The sequence below is a fragment of the Pteropus medius genome, unplaced genomic scaffold, assembly GCF_902729225.1.
Source record: "Pteropus medius unplaced genomic scaffold, Ma_sr-lr_union100, whole genome shotgun sequence".
NCBI lineage: Eukaryota > Metazoa > Chordata > Mammalia > Chiroptera > Pteropodidae > Pteropus > Pteropus medius.
The window spans coordinates 13277276-13298559 of record NW_024351729.1 but is presented as its reverse complement, the minus strand read 5'-3'; the positions used below and the strand labels follow the sequence as shown (position 1 = coordinate 13298559).

Genomic DNA, 21284 nt, shown 5'->3' with positions numbered 1-21284 from the left:
CTGAGCCCTCTGGAGAAGGAGCGATGTGAATGCAAATAATCTGAATTTTGAGAAACAAACCTGAAGGAAGATAATGAGGAGAAAAAGTACACAGTAGGTAGTTTTCCTTCCATTCTCACTGTACAAATAGGGTTATTGGATTAGTATACAATTGGGAACTGTGGCCAGAAAAATGGCTACGATGAGTGGGCATTGCTTTTGTGGTGAGCATTGGGCTACCGGCCTCATGTGAGTTATCTTGTTTATTTCGCATGACTCTGAGATGGGAGACCTGAAAACTTGAGAGGATAGGTGATTTTCTTCCGGTTTGACCTGGAGGGAAATTGAGGAGGAGAGCAGAACAGCACCCAGAGGCCTCAGGAGGAGTTCCGCCACTACTGAGTGGCAGGGTCGGGGCGGAAGTACAGCCCAGGGCTCGGATCACAACGGCCTGTAGGTCAAATGTGGCCCGCAGCCTATTTTGTACATTTTAGAACACAGCCTCCCTCCTTTGTTCACATACTGCTTATGGCTGCCTTTGTGCTTGTGACACAGAGTCTCATAAAGCCCAGCTTATGTGCTACCTGGCCTTTCACGGAAAAGTGTGTGACCCTTCCTTGAGCAGGAAGCAGCCCTCTCCCTTTCCACTGCCCACTTCCATTGGAACCTGGCCGAGGCCTGTCTCATTCAAGTCCGGTTCTCACTGGATCACGAAAAAGAGAAAGCACCTGCTACAGCTAAGTTTGCAACATGTCCTCTGGACCTGGAGGGAGTCACCCAGGTTTCCTAAGAAATGTTTCGAAAGTCAACAATGGTGAGTCGTCTCTCTAAGAAGAGAAAAGAAAAAAAAAAAAAGGCTCATTGCAAAAAAGAACAGTTTTAGGCCCGGCCTGTCTATGGAGTCCATTTTGTACAGGTTGAAAATAAAGTGTCGGTGAAGGGGCATTTCAGATAAAAAGGTTTATTTAATTGGTGAGATTAAACAAGTCCCCCCCCCCAAAAAAGGTTGGCTCCTCTAGAAAAGTTTACAGAAGATAGAAGAATGTGGTCTGTTTGGAAAAAGAGTGTAAAAATGCAATATATCCCTGAGAAATGATTCTGATTTGCCTACGAGCAGTGGATGGAGGGTCACTGGAAGGTTTTTACTAGTGTAGCAGAAACGGCGCTGATCCCTCCATCTACCTAAAATGCCTTTTCTTTCTTTTTTTTTTTCTTTTTTTTTTTTTTTTAACATAAAACATGGACCTATATAAAAAGAACCTTCTGTGTTGGTGTTCTAACTTTGTTAAAATATTTCACCTCCAGGGGATTCTATGCTTAGTGGGTGAATAGACACGAATCTACAAAATCTGTACAAAGATATGAAGTATTAAAAATATTTTCTTTCTTTTTCAAAAATCTGAAATTTTACTGCACTGTACTGCACTTGCTTGAATAAAAGTTTTACTTATTTTGTTGACTAAATAAATAAATAAGATGCCCCTAAATTCAGATCTGCGGTTTTGCTGGCTGAAGCCTTGGACTCTTATCTCTTTAGTGGCACTTATGTTACTTTCTCTAAACTGAGGCTTGTCTTTTCTGTTCTTGGAGAGAAGAAAAGCTGGCGAGAAAAATGTTCTTCTTTCCTTAGACAAATCGACGTTGGCAGCTGTTTAGATGAATGGTAAACTTGCAGGGAGGGGATGTCCCAGGCCTCTGTGACAGGAGAGGTAGCCTGCACAAGCGAACCTCACACAGGATGCCTCAGTGTCCCCCTTAGGCGAAGCAATGGCAGCCAAGCAGTTACCGGGTTTACACACATTTGATTTCCAGGCTTCCTTGCTCAGCAACACCTAGTCTTCATCTGGCAGCTGGAGACGTAAGGGGGGGTGGGGCGGCAAGGAGAAGGAGTCATACAGCGCAGCTGCCTATCTGGAACCCTGGCAGAGTTTTGGAATAACGTCTCTGCCTTTCATCAGAGGATTACGTGCATAACTGCCATTTAACCCTCACTGCTTCTCAGGAGTGCTTCTAGTGGAGAGAGCCGTAGGAGAAAAGAAGCCAAGGAGAGCAGGAGTTTGAGGCCAACCCGGGTCCTTTGCCTGGGATGGGGGCCATTACGCTGGTAGCTAAAGGCTCTGGGAGGCAGCCAATAGGGAGATGAGGGTGGGTATGAAAACGGAGAGAGGGGGTGGGAAGTGACAGGAGGGCCAGTTGGCACCAAGTAAACAGAACTCAAAACCTGATGCATAGAGAGCCAAACCCTTGCCAGATCTATCGCGACTCCAAAATGGGTTTAAGACTGCTCTCTTCTGAGCCCACTAGAAACGCCTTTGATGTTCACTTTCTCCTCGTTTCACCTCGATGGAAACTGTGGAGGACCACAGAAAGTGAACCCACGAGGTGGGGCCCACGCCCCTCAGAACTGGTCTGAGACATCAAATGCACATTCACAGTTGTTAACAGGAGATAAAAAAGGAGATGTTCCTTTTAGCATCCATCCGTGGTAGACACAGCAGTTCTGAATTCCTCTAACAACCACCTTCCACAAATGTACACATGCCTGGGATGTCTACGGGCCTCCAATGGGAAGGGTCTCAAACCCAGTCTCTCTGTCCTGCTTGGTTCAAAGCCCACTAACATGAATAAGAACTCTTGTGTCCGCTGTGAGGCGTTAAACCTCCCCACCCTACCCGCAGCAACAACTACAGAACTCTGATGATGAGCTTTATATATTTTTACTTGCTTCTTATTATTCTTTTTTCTTTTATTGAAAAAAGAAAGTATTGGTTAAGAGGAAATAATCCATCACCTTAATTACACCACTTTTCGTTTTATTTTCTTTTCCCCTTACACAGTTTTTCACTTGTTAAAGCTCAAATTCTAGAAAAAGATACATGACCCTATGATGTTTATAGCCAGTGCTTTTAAAAAGAAAGAAAGAAAGAAAGAAAGAAAGAAAGAAAGAAAGAAAGAAAGAAAGAAAGAAAGAAGAAAGAAAGAAAAAGAAAGAAAAATGCACACTCAGGCTACATTGTTTAAAATGTGACTCATAACAACAAGAAAAAAATCTTTTTAAAGATCACATGACAACACAGCTTATTCATTCTCTCTTTTCCTGGTCCCTTCTCGAAACAGTTTTTTTTGTTGTTTTTTGTTTTTTTCTATGGCTTGTTTCTCTTCACTACTGACTCACACCCTCATATACAATCAAAGTATATACACTAAGCAGAAAACACAAGGTGATTTGAATAAAAAGAACAGGTTTCATGGCAAGAAACGAACAAGAGGCAGAAAATGAAAGACACTTCAAAATATAAAAGATCAAGAATACCTAATAAGCCCAGATCCAGAGGCCACTTTTATTGCATTTCCCTAAAGATTTACCTACTACACAGTGGTCTCTCCTAAAGGATGAGAATGCTTCTGTTTCATGGTTAATTTATAATGAGAAAAAACTCTCGGATTCGAAAAACATACTAACAATGTAAATGCCTACTCTTAATAGTGTTTTACCATCGACTTTCCATATCTTGCCTGTCCAAACCTGATTGCTCTTTGTTTCCCTTTCTGAGTGAAAAGGCTGATTTAATCCCAAGGTACTCACGCCCCCACCGAGAAGACTGCCTCTGCCCTGACCAACAGAGGAACCGTATGTCAGTCACTGGGTTAGATAGAGCAAATGGTCCTCTTTTCTCTCCCAAATGGAAAGCTTTGCCTGAATCAAAACACAGAGATGCATGCTGAGGTCAAACGGGCTTCAGCCCAAACGAAGACCATGTGCCCCTGTGTTCATCTGGCTACCAAGTCAAAGTTGCATGCAAAATTTGCCAGTGTGATTAAAATTGTCCATTCTCAGTTCCAGTCCTGCTCTTGACTCTGTGTTCCCTGGCCAAGTCTCTGCTCCCCAAGACTTGGTTTCCTCTTTCCAAAGATGCTTGTTATCTCCCAAGACATCAACTGTGGGCCAATCCACGCCACTTGTGCTCTGCCTTTGCTTAAGCCCCAAATCAGCCACCGGGAACGCACTGGAAATTCTTACCTTTAAGTCACTAAGCCGTGTGTTTATTTTGGCTAACTGAGCACTGTGGCTCCGATGATATTTTATTTATATTTTTTTTTATGAGAGAACATGACTGGACTGTGAAGCCTCACGGTAAACACAGCCTCAAGGAGAGCACGTGTGCCCTGCTTTGTTTATTCTCTTACAGAAGCAAAGCACTCAGCCACCATACCTGTCAGTCATGGACCCAGGCATGCGTGCTCACACAGAACAATGTCTGTGGCAGTGGCGAGAAGTCTTTAACCAGCCTCTCCAGGGGCCTTTGAGTCTCAACAACCAATAAGAGTCCAGTGAAAACAACACAAGCAGGTTCCACTTCCCCAACATCAACATTACCTTGGGTCCTGAAGGATAGAACTTGAATTCGACTGTAATCCAAGTCGGTCAGTTTTGGCCTCAGCTTTCTTTCCAATACTTTAGGTTCGCATTAACATAAATCTCACACTCACAAAGCACCAACATAGGCACATGGATACTCTTAATACTTCAAAATGTGCCATGGGGAGTAGGGATGGGGTTCAGGGGGGCAACGCACGGTGAGAAGGAAAGAAAAGCTATTCTACTGGGGTCTGCCATTCTCGATTCTGCTGGGATCTTCCTCATCTATTGTCTCAGAGCTGCGGGTGATGAGTGGCAAATTAGGCGAGATGATTTGGTGTCAGAGATCGCATCTAGGTGACAAGCCAGGAATTCATCTCTTTCTAGCCAGGAGCTGGACAGATTAATGAGAGTGAAGATAACGAGTCTAGACTTCAGATATAAAACTGACTTTCCCTTATCTCTGAAATGCTGTCACCTATAAGGTCAAGGCCAGTACAAACAGGGCCCAGCAACCCTCACATTTGTGTGCATAAACTAGGTTATGAAAACCCCGTTGCTAGGTGAGGGTGAGTGTCTCGGAGTGTGCTTTTACACCCAGGCCAACTGAGGCGAAGCATTTCGAGTGGCTTCTAAACACTTGGCGTTGGAACCTGGGTGGAAGCTTCAGCAGCAACTAACTGGATTGCAAAGAGGGCAAAATGTGAAACGCACCGCATTACAACAGCACAGGCATGACCATCCCCCCAGCTTGGAAGGCTTTTTGTCCCCCTGGATGAGGCAATCATCTCAAATTCTTCTCTCTTTGCTCTGTTCTTTCTTTACTTTATTAGGGAGAAAATGTCCTTTTCTGTTTTTCAGTCCTCTATTTAAAGTGCTCTAACTCCAATCGTCAAATGTGCCTCTTTATTCCCTTTATTTAGACACCAGCTCCTGAATCTGCAACTTTTCCACTTTAGGATTATCACTTTGTGTCTTTTCTCTAACTTTCCCTCACAAAACTGCCTGCCACTGTATCTCACTGAGGGTTAATTGAGACTGCTGCCTTGGTACCCTGGAACTGGAAAGAAACCATCTTCAGGCTAAAATAAATCATTGCCACCTCATTTCACTTTTAATTTACTCCTGATTTTTTTCTGTGTTCAGTGTCCCCACAGCCTCTCCTTCCTCACTGCTCATGCATTTTCAGCCTCATTGCTCTCCACTGGACAATGCAAGGCTGAAAGGTTTATCTGTAACCTATTTGTCTCTATTATAGGTTTCTAAAGTTTAATTAAACGAGAGACAGTGAGGATCTCAATCCCCCTTTCCTGGCACCTAAAGGTGTTGCTGGTGCCATCTAGCGGTGGAAAGGTATGGCGTCTATTTTCTCTTGTGAGATTTGTTAAATTGGGAGGTTTATTCCCTCCACTGAATTCACATCACATGGGGGGAAGGAAAAGGCATGCAAAAAAAAAAAAAAAATTGTTTTCTTTTTTACCTTTAAAAATTCTCCTGCAAAAGCTGAATGGGTTCTGGAAAAAAAAAAAAAGCATTTCAGTTAGATAAGAGGAAGAAGGAATTGGGTGAACATAGGGTATGATGAAGATGACTGCCATTGAGTTGCTTTTACAATACTCTACGGAAAGTGTCCCATGTCCTCCACATGCTCTAGAGTGTGTCTCACACATCATCATCATGGGGCCTGGCGGGTGGGTAGAGATTCTCAAAGTTGCTTTGGAACAAAAAGTCCTTTATAGAGTAATGGGTCCCTGAAGCATTGTAATCAGTCACTTACCACTGATTACTTTCTCAGAGCCTGGATTACTTTTAGATGCCCAGTGCCTGAGAGTTGCCTGAAGGGACTAGGGCGGTCCCAGGTGCTTCTGACATCATCAGGCATGCATACACCCGGGACCCATGTGCCCAAAAAAGCACTGGGTGAGTTATTACAGTCACTCTGCCGACTGAAAGCAGGTCTCAGTCCTTCTCAGGATTCCATCTAGCTTTTGGGAATGTCCCTGGCTCTGATGGGAGATAGTATGGGAGATAGTCAGCTACCCTGGGGGTGAGCTGGGTAACATGTGCGCATCTCAGGTGGGCTGGCACTTCTATCCAAGGGGACAGTTATGGTGTCCTTTCTACACTGGTTGCCTGGCATGCAATATTTATTCTTACAATAACTCTGGGATTTGGGGCATGAGAGGTAATTAGCTTCAAAGCAAAATCTAAGATGCTACTTCATAAGCCATAGTTTGTCCTGCAATTTGTTCATGTGAAAGAACTACTTGGGTAATTATGCTATCACTCTGATATAACATATGTACTATTTTTGCTCACCAGTGAAGGCTTCCATTAAATCCATCAAACCTTTCTAGCATGTAATTCTGACTGGCAGTTGTTCTCGTCCTCTAGTATTTTCTTTGCTAAAAGCTGGAGTCTGATGATGGGGTCTTGGCACCCTGAATCTCCATATACTTAGTGCAAGTCTATTTCTGAATGGGAACGGGGCTATAAGACTTCTTCTCGTCACACGCCTCCCATCCTGAATGCGGCCTAAGACACAGCTACATTCACACCTCACCTGAGATGGTCGCTGCCTTACCCACTGGGTAACCATTGTGTTTGAAAATGGTGTGCTGCCTTCTCTTCTATATCCCAGCCCTTGGTGTCTCATTTGGAAAAGCCACAAAGAAACAGATATTCACGTACCCATACAATTCTCCAACGGGACGTCAGTGCTTATCCGAATGTCATCAATGGCAATTTCTCCCGAACGTCCTTTTCCTATAACTCCCTCGAACACAATCTAGAAGCCAGAAGAACAAGAGCCATGGTTAACTGAGCTTCCTGGTCCAAACACTGGAAGGATTTCCAATTTTCTGTTAACTGCAGCTTAAAACGAGTGTGTGTGGGGGGTATGTGTGTGGGGGTGTGCATGTGTGTGTTACTGTTCTTGGTACACATCTGTTGGCCACATGGCTATGGTGCTTGAAATCCTAATTTAAAAAGAGTTGGTTCAAATCAAATGCATATTTGAAGGGATTAAAAATATATATATTACAAGGTGATGGATATTGTTGTCCAGTAACTCGAATGTGTTGATTAAAAGGACCACAACCAGAGTATGTTTAAAGGAGGATTAAAATTTCCCTAGTCATTTTATAGATTCCTTTCTCATAAATCTTTCAAATGCCCAATCCAGGTATTTAGAAACTCAGAGGACATGAGCAGGTGGGGGTAAGGTGAGAAATATACTGTTGAGGTTTAGATTGCCTTCGGGGTAACATTGTCTTATGGATCCATTATTACAGCTAAGAGGGAAATAATCTGTTCCTTCACCAATAGTTTACTGAGCACCTACTATGTGCCAGGCATAAGGACAGTTACCGAACCTAACAGACAAGACCCTCTGTCTGGAGAATCTCACTACCTAGGGGTGAGACAAAAATGCAAACAGGTACTTACAATACAATGCATTAAGGTTTATAGGTAAGGAATCAGGTGGGGGTGGGGAGAAACTCAGGACACCTTATAATAGCGGTCCCCAACCCTTCTGGCACCAGGGACCGGTGCTCCGCTGAGAACCTAATACCTGATGATCTGTGGTGGAGCTGAGGCGATGATGCTAGTGTTGGGGAGCAGCTGCAAATACAGACGAAACTTCGCTTGCTTGCCCACTGCTCACCTCCTGCTTTGTGGCCCGGTTCCTAAGAGGCCACGGCCCAGTACCAGTCCATGGCCCAGGGGTTAGGGTCCCCTGCCTTACAACCTCGAGTGACTGCAGGCTGTACACAGACATCCCTCTGCTCTGTGGTCTTCAATCATTCCTCATTCTCACCCTCCCCAGGTTCTCTCTGCAAACTAGCACATGTCCTCTGGCAAGCTAAGCGAGCAGTTGGCTGCCTCACCAGCCATCTGTTGCTGCTTCTCGTCTGGGGAGGAGCAGGTTAATGCTTTGGCTGGTTCTCAGTCACCTCTTCCACAGGGTGTCTACTCCTACCCAAGTTTCAGCCACAGCTGCACATACCCATCTGTGCCTCAGTCTCTAGCTCTGTGGGGCAGAGATAGTAGAACTCAACTCTTGGAGCTGCTGGGAGAGAAACCACTCATTTAGAGAGGGGAGTCCCTGGTCTGCTGGCCACCGAGTGCTAACAGCAGCCCTCCCTTTCCTGTGTTCACACTTGCTGGGATGAGTCTGGGAGGTCGGTCCCTTTGCCCCCTTTGGAGTCTGAGAGACTCTACAGGCCTCCTCCCTCTGTGTGGAGGGTTTGTTTGTGTTTACTTCCCTGGCTTCTGTGTCCCTTTGTCAGCCTACCTGATAGCAATCTAAAATAAAATGGAGAGAAGAAACATTTGCTGAAGAAGATTTCAGCAATATAAAAGGCAATAGGAGGAACAAAGAACCAAGTCTGGGTGTAGAGATAGGCACATTCTGAATAACAAATAAGAGTGTCATTTAGTTGCCATGGCAACGTGAGAAACACAATGAAAACAGGAGCGCTTAACCACGTTCCCTAATGATGAATGGGCACGGCCCTCTGAAATATTGAAACACAGATCACAACGACTCTCTCCGATCTCCGTACCCGTCTCCTGTCACGTCCCGGTCACCACCCCACCTGATACTCCATGTCGTAGCTGGGCAAGATGATACGCCCGTGTTTCCACTCGCCGCCCTGGTCCTCGCGGATGACCCAGAGGAGTTTGCTCTCCTGGCTGGCTTCGCGCACCACCTGCAGCGCCACCCCGCGGCCGCCTGTGGCCTGGTACTGGAACTCCATGCACACTGGGCTTCGCGGCAGGTGCACGGGTGGGCTGATGAGCCGCGCGTACTGGCCCTCTCTGCGGCCGTCACTCTGCAGCCGCAAGAAATTCTTGTCATCTGGTGGAAACAAACCCAAACAGAGGTTCCCGGTAAACGCTTGGGAAAGACATCAGTTTGCAGCTGCTGCCCCTTCAGGGACCATAGTTTGGGCGTCTAGTTTATTCATGATCTTGTTCTCCAGGTTGTGCAGCCCTTTCTTAAGGCTCCTCCAGAGCCTTGATTCAAATGCTGCGACCTCCTGAAGCCCTTTGAGTCTCTACCTCAAGTCGGTTCCTCCTGTCCATTTCTCTGCATCACTTTCCTTGAGCCTCTTTTACATATGGCACCTGGTGCGGTCGGCCTTATGTTTCAGCTGGCTGTGTCTGTGCTTTCTTTTCTCCCTAGATTCTAAGAGGGCAGACCCACATCTTAGTCATCACTGGTTTACCCAAAGGGCCAATGCAGTCTAATGAACCGAATTACAAGGTGGCTGCTAGAGGATGATTCTTGCCAGTTGGTTTATGCTTTGATCTTTTGTCATCTTGGCTGAGCACTGTCCAAATGAAAGACATTTAAAACCTTCTCTCTCCACCAGTGTTACTAGATGGTGCCTGGGCAACTGAACATCAGAAGCCTAGTGTCAACTGCAAGCAGAACAAGGGGTGGTGGCAGAGTAGGGGTGATTCAGAGGGCCCTACTCCCTTCCATGCCCAGCCTGGGGAAGGCCTGAACTTGACCTTTCTCAGACAGCCCGGCAAACACAGCTCCAGCGAAAACAGGCTCTGTCATCATCATTAGCAAAGGCGATGTGTTTAGTAGACAATATACACATGCTGGGAAATTAAGGCTTCCCCCATCAAATGTTTGGGGAGTGAGCCTTTTGGCCGATCAGTTTTCAAATACGTCAGATACAATGCAGAAGACTGAGTTTCTGTTCCTGTTTGTGGACATGGGTGTGGGGACCTGCACCCACAAATCCAATTTGTGCAGGAGTGTTCTGGCCACTTGTACAGAGAACAAGGTGGCATTTGAGGAGAAAATCTCGCTGTCTCTGTTTGGCCCTGAAACATCCTATGTTGAACGCTTCTCTGAGATGGCAGGGGCACTCCTGTACCACGCATCCAGCATATCAGCTACCTCCAGATCATGCTAATCTGAGACATGTGCACCGAGCTTTCTTACTCAGCAGGATCTGTGAACACTCTGGGCTCATCGGGGGAGGACTCCAGGGCCCTGAAGCAACTGGTTTGCTGTTGTTACTCCTATTGACATGTTTCCAGTGAGAGCTGAGTCTGTGACAGTCCTCCCATCAATTGCCCAGGACACAGCTCCTTCTACCCCCTCCTCCCGGCCACCTCTCTCCTCTTCCCTGGCTCCCCAAAGCCCCTCCGGTTAGCTTCTCTGGGATTCTTGCTCTGGAAGCTGAAGTCAAATTAGATCAGCTTAGGATGCATAGTTGGGATTCCAGCTTGTATCTCTCTAACCATCCAGAGCCATGTCTGTCTAATACCCCACAACATGAGACCTCTTCAAGGCCAAAGTCAGCACAGATAACTAGGCAGCTGTCTATAGCCGAGAACTTTAATGATGGTGAACTGCTGAGGGAGGAGACCCTGGTGCCACAAGCAGACACGCAACGATCTCCTAAACCTGTGCTTCTCCTATCAGCTCTCATTACTACTGCTATTAATGATAATAATTATAAGTCATATTTGCATAATACTTTACAGGTTACAAAGCACATTCATAGGCATTATTTTATTTAATTCTTGCTGTATGCTTGTGAGCTAGGTCTTATTAATTTTACTTTGCGCAGGAAGAAGAATATGAGGCTGACAAAGGTTCAGGTGACTTGTCCAAGGTAGAGAGGCTGGTAAGTAGTAGAGTCAGACTTGCCGTTAGCTGTTCACTTCAGCTGTGCCCCAGGCACCTTGCCCCAAACCTGGGCAATCAATCACATTCTATTCAAGGCAAACTGGCTTCCCCACTGGGCCCTGATCTTTTTTTCTCTTCTCACCTATAATTTCTGCCGCTCCACGCGCCCCCCGCTCCCCCGCCGACCAATCCACCTATCCCACCCTCTTCTGCTAGTTCTCCTAACCACTGTGGCACAATTCAACATTAAATCCTCTCTTCTCTCAACAACTGGAGCTCTTACCGACTGTACCACTGATTTTAAGGCCATTTTCATGCACGTCGGCAGATAACCGTCTAATGCCTTGTACTTGAACTGTTTCCTGTGTGACTTTCTAATTGCCTTAAATAGATGACAAGGTCCTGGTTTACACATATAAGACTTAATACTGTTTCTTCTCCTGGCCCCTAGATAGTGACATATATATACCACTACGAGAAAAATTTGTTTCCACAAATGACTGAATGACAAACACATGGATAAAGAATGATATGAGGCTATATATTAGAAATAAGAACAAGGGAGAATCAGCTAGTCTCTGGTGATTCCTCATATTCATGAAATCTCTTCACAACTCCCTCCCATCCTCATCAGCCAACAGCCCTTTGCAAAGGTGAGGTGAACTCGTAATGCCAGGGTGACCTGTGGAAGCACCCACCTACTGAGCCACCAGTGAGAATCTGCCAAATGCTCCCATGCTCCAGTAATTTTCAAAATCCTCACTGTTTCCACCTCATATGTAAAGGAAACCAGATTTCAGACTTCTTATTCAGCCTTCTTCCTTCACAATTTCACAAATAAGACCCACTTGCTGTCTGAAAATTGCTTGGCAGAAATACTGTCACTTGTGTGAATTTACATTCTTAAGCAGCAGGGGAATCACAGCATAATGGTTAGAATTTAGTAAGTAAAATGCGTGTGGAGGTGTAAAGAGCTGGGCTGGCTCGATGTGATCTGGGTCTTTTCTATTTACCCATCCTGTCGCTAAAACTTTTGGCACAATTAGGCCAAAGGTTTCACAGGCTGCCTCTCCCAGGGCCCCAGCTTCCCTCCTCTCCTCTCGTCTCCTTTCCTCCTCTCTCTTCTCTCTCTCTTACAATAAGATAATCGCTATGCATGATTTAAAGGACCACTGGAAGACCAGGGAGTTAATGCTGGTGGCGTGCTAAGCACGAGCAGCTGAAGGATCATAATTCAGTGCTGACATCTGAGCTAATCCACTAGTTTGCAGAATCTCAAGACAAGCAGGCCTCTGAATTTCACTTAGTTAAATCATTTGTGCCCCACTTGTCTGTTAAGTGCTATGAGCTCGAGGGAAGAAAGATGATATGTAAATTTAAGGAATTAGCAGTAGACATCAGTCACAGGGACGCTGAGCTGCAAAATGTCCCTGCCTGTCACTGAGAGAGACCTGATGAGAACCAGGACATCGTGAAGGAATGACTCAGATCGAGAAAAGCCCAGGGAGGGAGAGAGGAAAAGTAAGGGCAAAGGAACTGAAAGTTAACTGAGAACCTACTATGTGCCAGATATTGCAGTGGAAGATTTGTCTGCCTTATCTCATATAATCCTCCCTGTATTAATAAGTATTAATTTCTCAATTTTTACCATAAAGAAAAAAAGAAACCGAGGCTCAGAGAATTGAAGTGATGTGTCTGAGACCCCAGCTAGAGCGATGGACGTGGGATATGATCCTTGATCAGACTGAATAAAATTGCATGGCCTCTTATCGGGGCTGGAGTTCTGGCCTAATACTCATCAATTTTTTTTAAAGCCTCAGCCTTCCCATCTGTAAAATGGGTGTAATAACATCATTACTACGCAGGGCTGTGAGGAAGAGGAAATGGAATGAGTCACGCAAAGTGCTCTGCATAAGAACAGGGACACAGTAGACACTCGATAAAAGCTGTGGTCTTTATTACAATTATTATCGCTATCCGCATTGCCTCCTGTGCTTGCTTTTTGGTTTTTTTTTCAGAAAATAAAAAGAGAAGAGCAGCATAATTTGGGAAGGCCGACCCAAGAGGCCAGCCCTGTCACCCAGAGGAATGATGCTGAAAACATCCCCAGAAGAACATGTCCACGCTTTGCTTTAAATTTCTCAGAGAAGGAGTTTTCATAGGCCATGTTGGCAGTGTGTTTTCTAGGTCACGACAGTGTCAGGGATGTCTTAAATTCAGTTTTAAGTCCTGCTGTCATTTTTAGACACAAACCCTCCTTATGGTCCTGGTGAAGCCCAGCCAACTTCTGTCCTCTGACTTAGAAATCCTGCCACTCATGAAGAATGAAGACTCTTTGTCTTTGCTTCCTCAGGAAACACAACCCTTGCTCCTTTAAACGTCCACTTCCCAAGCCTTTAGTTACAGTAGTAGGTCTCCACTGACTCTTCTGCAAGCTAAGTGCTTCTGCTGTTTTAAGTCATGGCGCCCCTTTATGTGCTATAAATGAATCACATGTGCTGTAAGTGAAGTCTGTTCTTCCGGTACATCCCAATTCACGGCCCATTACTATCAAACACAGAGGGATTTTTAAGCACAGTGGCTGTTGATTACTTGATAGAGCAAAGGGTTGGCATGGCATGGGTGGGCTTCTTTAATGATTTACTTGGACTTTAAGGAAAAGCCCTTCGGATTCTTAAGAGGTTGCCCAAACGTGACAACTGACTAGCTAAGAACCAGCCCTGCCTGCTGTAGGCTTTTTATTCTTGTAGCTGATGGCAGTGATGTCAGCAGTGGATAGCTTCCAACAAAAAGACAATGGGAAGGAAATATGTTCAGTTGCTGAAAGAGAAAGAAGAAATAATGTCCCAGAGATACCTGACAGGCTTGGGAGGCATTTTGCAAGGATCCCTGACTCAAAACATCTGTTGTTGCCCATGATACAGAGAAAATAATAACATGGGAATGAACAACAGGAGTTCAAAAGGGCAGAGAGGAAGTGCGGAGGACAGGGTCATTCAGGCATTTTAACCTGATGCTGTCTCTAAAAAGGGTCTCCTGATATTTCACCTGGCGATTTATGGCCACATCTGGCTTCAGCTGCATAAGTGCTTTGTGAACATGTGACAGCATTTGGCCCAACAGCAATGGAACCAACTATGTCCACACCTTACCAAACCCTGAAATAAATTACTAGTCTGATCCTACTGGCTATCACAAAGCCAAACGTACCATCTGTCCAATACGCGCATCTCCTGGCTAGTATCTTGCCCTCCTACTGGAGCAACCATCTGAAAGAATATTTAGTGCTGCAGGAGATGTAATCTCTTTGTATAGGTCATGCTTAAAACATGAGTCAGCCCCTCAGCTGGCCTCCAAAGGCTAGTCTGTCTCTGCTAAGGTCCTTGAATTAACAGCCAGTTAAGGGAAACACTGACTCTGGATGAATTCAGTAGGATGTTCTCAAGGTTTACGATGGACCATTTTATAGACAATTCGAGGTGTCAGGCCCGCTCTTTTGCAGGAGTCTACCTGGAGCTGTGTTTTGGTATGTCAGCTTTCATGAAGGTTTTGCAACTGAGGCAGTTGCGTTATCATTCTGCTCCTTTATTATCAGTCCACACAGTGCTGGGGAACTTAAGCAATCACAACTTTCAGAGAAAAGAAATATTGGCTCTCCTCTCTACTGCTGTCTTTTCTACAAAGTCAGAGTAGGGTTTCTACTCTCCTTAAAGAAGGGCCTCTGTGCTTTTCCAGTTAAAGCTACTGCTTGAATATTGGCTTTCTTTTAGCCAAGCTGTTCCTGGCCTTTAATTATCTATCATGGTCTAAGTCTGAGAAGTCTCAGTATTTGCAGTGGCTGCAGAGCCCCAGCCAAGCCACAGCAACCTTTTTCTGAAGGCAATTCAAATTCATGCCAATCCCGTGTCTGGACTGATTGTTAACATTGGTCCTATCTACAGGGAGGGTCTTTGACTTCAGAGAGTTGCTTTATTACTCAGAGTCACCAGTAGCTCTCTGACAAAAATCAAACCTATCATAAGCAAGTTCACCCATCAATTATTTCCTTTGATTTCTCTGCAATCATCCACCCACAGACCCACATTGAATCTTCTCATGTGTGTGTCCCACAATGAATCATAGTTCTGGTCCTCATTCTAATGGAGTTTATTCAATGGCCCAATCTACATCAAAATGCACCCATGTCTACCACTTATATTTGATGCAATGGCCACCAATCGTATTATTCGAATATTTCAGAACATCGTGTTCTTGATTTACTCCCACTTGAGCTTGTCTTTGAACCCAGAGTCAAGGTGCCATCTCTGAATCCAAAAACATAAATGCTAGGCAGTCTCTCTCCTTTCCAAGTAGGCTTTGCCTGTTTTCCTAATATCACTCCCGTGATCTGAAGTTATTGATATGAAGTAATACTGTAATCATCCTTCATGAGGTCAACAAATGTATACAGAGCACACATTTGTGGTGGTCACACACACTTGAGGATTCGGAAGTTGATCTGGCAAAGTACCCTGTATCTCTAGTCTTCTTAGCTCATTCTTGACAGTAAATAATAATAATAGCAATGAAAACATCAATCATTATTATTATTATTTGTATTACTTAGGATTTACTTTGGAGTGTCTTTTTGATTGAATAAAAGAGTTCCTATACTATCCAATGCTATGTTACTATGGTTGCGTGCTGAGGTAAAATGACACAATGACCAAAATACCAGCCATTGAACACTCCCACCAAGAGACTGCAGAGAAGGCACACCTCCCTAATTACTTGCTTCTTGGTTTACACCGAACCAGGGGGCAATGGCATCAGCAAGGATCCCAGAGGTCACTCTCTTGTTACTGCCTAACGGTGCTAGAGCAGTGATGACCAAGATGACTTTCTGGGATGAGGAGCATATTCTAGACCTACGTTGTCCAACACAGCGTGGCTACAGTGCCCTTGAAATGTGGCTGATGTGGTTAGCGTGACAGAGGAACTGAAGTTTTGGCTGTCTTTAATTTTAATTAATTCAAATTAATATAGCCACATGTGGCTAATAACCTACCATGTTCGACAGTACAAGTCTAGACACAGGGCCATCTTAAGGACTTTTTGCCTTGTTTTTTAAAGACCTAAATCTGATTTTTTCTCAAAACTCCCACTAGGGGAGATACTTTCTATGTCATTGTAGCTACAGAGAAAAGGCAAAGTGGCTTCTCAGAGAACATGGGACCAGCTTCTCTGCAACTGCCAGGGGTCACTGAATTGGGAACAAGTTCCCTAGAGGCGGGTATGAACACACTTCAGGCTGCTAAGCCACAAGCAAAGAGCTAAAAAAAGAAATTCTGAGTGGCTTGAAAGACGATCTTGAAAAACAAAAACAGTGGAATGAAACCAGTGGGTGTCTTGTCAGCCTTAAGCAACCATTACCGCTAGCCAAAAGAACAGAACTAATTGCTTACTTAAAAGGAAGAGAAAAAAAAAAAACACAAGAAAAAACAAAACATGAGAAGAGAACTAAATCAGAAAATATCTAAGGAATGTAAGTAGTTTCCACGGACACTTCTAACCAAATAGCCTGTGTATGATATCTCGACATGGCTACTTCCTTTTCCCCTTCCTCCCCTCTCTTCCATGCCTACTCCCTCTGCACTTGATGGAGACACCTCCTTTCTTAAATGTAATTACTTTTGTTTACCAATCTAATAAGGGGATAAAACATATGGCACACTTCTCTTACAGAGTACAGTGGCCTCCTCTTTGTGAAATGGTGACGTGTGTGTGACACAGCGGCTTTCAGGTTTAACTCGGGAGGTCCGGGGACTCTGATCCCATTAGCATTTGCCCTGCCCCTAACCAAGCACAGCTGTTTCCTTTCTCCCAACTGCTCCCCTCAGGCCTCTCTCTCTTTTTTCTTTTTTCTTTTTTTTTAAAGAAAAGACTATCCTAAACAGTGACGGCTTTCTATCTTCTCCTGCTTAAAGCCCAGTATAGAGTTTTACAAGGAGAAGTAATGTGGGAAATAGAGCAAATAATTTTTTAAATCATCAGAAGGCAGAAGGAAGAGCTCTGAAAAAATTATTATGATTTTGTTTTCTGGAGGCAGGTTACAAGTGCCACTTTCCCAAACTTCAGGGATTCCTCTGGAAGAAGAAAACAATTATTTTCCTTTTCGGTATCTTAGGGGAGAAACACCATTAAATCTAGCAGTTCTTTATGGCCTTAATTTTCTTTCTGTCCCCATTCATCTAGCCAAAGGTTGGAATTCTGCCCGCTTTGCGAGCTTGCTCAGAAAAGCCCTCCCAAACCGCAGGGTGTAATGATGAAGACTAGAATTCCCAGCCAGTAGCCAGGGTCGGCAGATGAGGCATTCAGGTGAGGGAGAGGGCTGAAAGAGGGGGAAGCAGAGGTGAATGGGCAAAAGGACAGAGGTAAAGGCCAGGGTCAAATGGAGAGTGACTGAAACTCTCTCAGAAGTGTCACTTGCTAATTGGTGGCCTTGTAGCCTGGACAGGGCTGGCCTCAGACATTCTTTGAGAAAATCTGCTCAGAAGAGTGTGAGGGAGGAGGCTGAATTATTAGAAAGAATCTGAAGATGGATGTTGAGTAAGAGCCAATAAGTCTCCCTATGCTGTATCATCTACATCCCTTTATTCGAAGTGCCTCTGCCAAGCTTCCCCCTTATACAGACACTCGTGCATATAAACCACACTCTTAAACACAAATCTACAGACACATACACACAAACACACACACAGATTCACATGTAAAACATATGCACACAAATACATGCATATACATATATATAAACATATACATCTACACATAAAAACACATAGCGAAACATATACACACGTAAAAAACCAAACACCTAGAGAAAGAAGCACGTGCACAAACACATACAAACAAACATAATCCACAAATACACACATAAAAACACTATTCATACACACACAGACCCTACACATTTTTATGTTCAGATAAAACGTGGGGGTTGCAAAAACGACCAATTAATTGGGCCAAGTCTCAAAGGAGAGGAAATAAAATGAAAAATCCAGGCTGGGTTATAAAAATAAGTATTTTTTTCCAACGTGCAGGAGGCTCATTATATTAATTAAACATTATTGCAGTGAATGAGAGGAGGGGGGGTGATTAAGCCTGGGAGAGGGTAAGTGTTCTCTCCTGTTGCCTGAGGCTGTGGTGATCTTCAGATATTAATCTCTGTGAGCACTCAAATGCTGAAGAGATAAACACTTGAAATATGAAAATGTTTTTCTCCAGAGCAGACGCTGTGACCCTCTGGGAAAGCAAGTGTAGGCTGCATCAGGAGGCCGGCCTGCAATGTTCTCCTAGTGTCTGTCCTACCATCATTCCCTGGGGACAGGGGGCATGGCTAGTCCTGGGCGTGGGGGGCAGCAGAGCAGCTCTGGGGAACCCTGCAGATGGAGAGGTCCCTTTCCCCTTTTATTCTCCAGTTGGGCAACATTTAATCTATTCATTTCCAGAATTAACTCTTCTCCTCTTGAATGCTTTTGGGGATCCAAGGTCCAGGCCAGGGGTGTAGAAAAATTGAAAGCTAATGCATGGTGTGCTGAAGCCAATGTTTGTGAGAGCTGATTGTTATATTATATGGAATTCTGCAAGCCAGTTGTTAAACTCAAGCATTATTAAAAATTAAATTATATAAAGTTACAATTAAATTATATTAACAACTAAAGGTAATAAATCCTCCAAACTCGACACTTCCTAATTATTTTAATACATTTTCCAGTACCTATGCTCCTGAAGTATTTATATCTATTACATCTGTATGATGGAAAAAAACTAAGCAACGCCACGTCACTGTACTTCTCAACTCCACCTCTAACGGTGGTTGGCAGATTGAATTTGACCACAGAATCTGACCATAGTAGGAGTATTCACATCGCTAAAAGTGACAAACACTGCAAAACAGATTTTTTTTTTCTTTTTAATCCTTGGAAAGCTCCTTGTTAAATATTTACCAGAACACCACTGTAAAAGCCTGTGATGATAGAGACAGTAAACTCTTGCTCTTACCTGTTTAGAAGGGCTAAAAGTAACCCTCTCCATCAACAGTGCCAGAGAGGTTTCTCAAATCTGACTCTCTGAAAGTAAAAGGGTGGCTTAACAATATTTCAAGAACTGGCAGCAATACTCTTCAAGAGCACAAGCGCCAGGCAGCTCTGCTAGACGCCCATAGGTGCAGCAGCATTTCAGACCCTCCACTTAGTTTGCTACAGAAGCAATGATATTCTAAGAGGAGGATCAGTCAGACTTGAGGCCAATAGTTTCCTAAAGAGCCATTTTAGGAACAATACCCAGCTTGAAGTTGACAAGAGGCTCTGTGATGGTGGCAGAGTACTGGCTATGGGAACAAGGGGACATTGACTCATCCCATCTCCTAGGACCTCCCGATTGCTCTTTCTTTTTTCTTCTTCTTTTATCTTGGCCTCTCTTGCTCCCTCCCAGCTTCCAGGCCATACTGTAATCACAAGAATGGGTAGGAACCACCAACCCATTATTCTGTGGGGTGACGCTATAAGCAAAGACTGTAGTGGTTTGTGGGCAAAGAGCAGAGGGTTTGCTCTGTAGTGGGAAGTTATGAAGCCTGGCAGGGACTCTGGAGCTGAAAAACGTGGAGCAGGCTAGCCTGAACTCTTTCGGCTCTTCATTCACAACAAGCTTACCTGGAAATGTCTGGTCGTTTGGGCTGGAGCTGCTGGTCCAGGTACTCCTGAGCCACTTGGCATGATCATACATCCAACCACAGGGCTCCTCAGGGAAATCAAAGTTGCAGTTGAATCCTGAAGGGAGCTGCAAATCTTTGTCTAAGAGGGGTGAAAAAAATAACCCAAAGGAAGGCAAATGAAATAGATTCAGAGAACAACCACAGTGGTGCTATTTAAATGGCTGGCAAGGTCTGAGTGCAGAGCAGAGAAAGAAGTGGCTCCCTTCACTTATTCATTTAACTCATCTTGGCGATCATTGGCTCTCGGGTTGGCCTTTGGTCTCATCCTTCACAGGCATGAAAGCCAAGTCTGCCAGTGGTTCCCATAGTAAGCAATTATAAATGAGGCCACCAAATGGCTTCGGGCTCTAATCAGCCTCCTCTGTCCACTTCGGAAAGCAGACAAATGTGAAAATTGCTGTTCCCTAAATGCCAGAGAAGAATGTCTCCCCAGTGCCCCGGTGGAAGGCTGGCTCCTGCCAACCTGGCTCTCAGAAGTATGGGGCAGCCCACTGGCATCCAGAGAGGCTGATGTGCCAGAGAGGTGCTGGCCAGGGAGGGTAAAGTGGCCTCAGGAACAAGGGAGTCTTGTTTGCTACCCTTCACCTCCTTGTGATAGGTCTCCCGTTTCAGAAAACCAGGTCATTGCAGCATCCCCGGGGGAGGCACTGCCAGGCGGGAGACTTGGCATGTTAGGGCGAAGTGAGGGGGCCAGGCCAGCCGGCTGCTCAGCTCGGTGCTGACCAGGAGGAAAAATAATTCCACATGGTGCTGAGTGCCTGAAGGCCCTGATCCGAGGGCAGAAGAGAGTACGGTCCTCGTGGAAATCTAAGATGTGACCACATCGCGGCTTGTCTCGTCTGCTCACTTGTTCACCTGCCTAAGCTAGAAAACTGAACCCGAGCATTTCTTTTGAGGCTCCACTCAGCTCTAAAGATCCAGTGTGAGCTGATGCCAAATATGTGATTAAGTGAGGGTGGGTCTGTAGAGGTGGAGGAGAGAGAGGAAATCCAAATTTGGAGGCTTGCTGGCAGTGGCTGTGGAGACAGCAGAAAATTGCTGGCTAACGCTGGTAGCAGAGAGGAAGTGGGGTCTTTGGCCTCCTCACTTCTCTTCCATGGGTTCTTAGGGAGGAAGGCCTCGAATGTGGCTTAGGAAGTGTAAAGAGAACGGACCGGCGGGAACAAGTTGCTCACACCACGGAGGCGAGGAAAGCTCACCTCCGAGTGGAAGGGCACTGGTGGCCTCAGAGGCAGAGTGCCACCAGGCCCTGCTTGTGCCTCCCCTTCCCAAGAGGGAATATTTAATGTTAGCATACTCTCAGCCAAAGTCAGCTTGAGTCAAGAAGAAACACATGGAATCTATTACAGCTGCATCAACCTGTGGCTTGGGAAAAGTAGCCCTCAGCCCTCACCATCTCCTTCTCCCGACAATTTCTGAATTTCTATTTTTCCATTCGAAAATATGGAGTAACTCAATATACCGTAATTCCTCTCTAATGTTTACATGCATGCTATATCTCAAGAACCAAATTCCACAAAGAGATCTTTTGC

The 21284-nt window shown here is 44.9% G+C and overlaps 1 protein-coding gene across 7 annotated transcripts in view; it reads right to left on the bottom strand.

The window, feature by feature from the left end:
• The window catches only part of NRP2 (neuropilin 2), a 113887-nt gene that overhangs the window by 24630 nt on the left and 67973 nt on the right, over positions 1–21284 (bottom strand). For 3 of the 7 annotated variants that reach the window (XM_039844522.1, XM_039844523.1, XM_039844524.1), the window contains exons 12-15: positions 19691–19831; positions 8941–9203; positions 7031–7127; positions 5834–5853 (exon numbers count right to left, since the gene is read on the bottom strand). In XM_039844522.1, the coding sequence (XP_039700456.1) occupies positions 5834–5853; positions 7031–7127; positions 8941–9203; positions 19691–19831 (521 nt within the window). Of the gene's footprint in view, positions 1–1372; positions 1830–4257; positions 4734–5819; positions 5854–7030; positions 7128–8940; positions 9204–19690; positions 19832–21284 lie in introns of those variants that run through there. The other 4 variants (XM_039844527.1, XM_039844526.1, XM_039844528.1 and 1 more) reach the window with 4 other exon arrangements.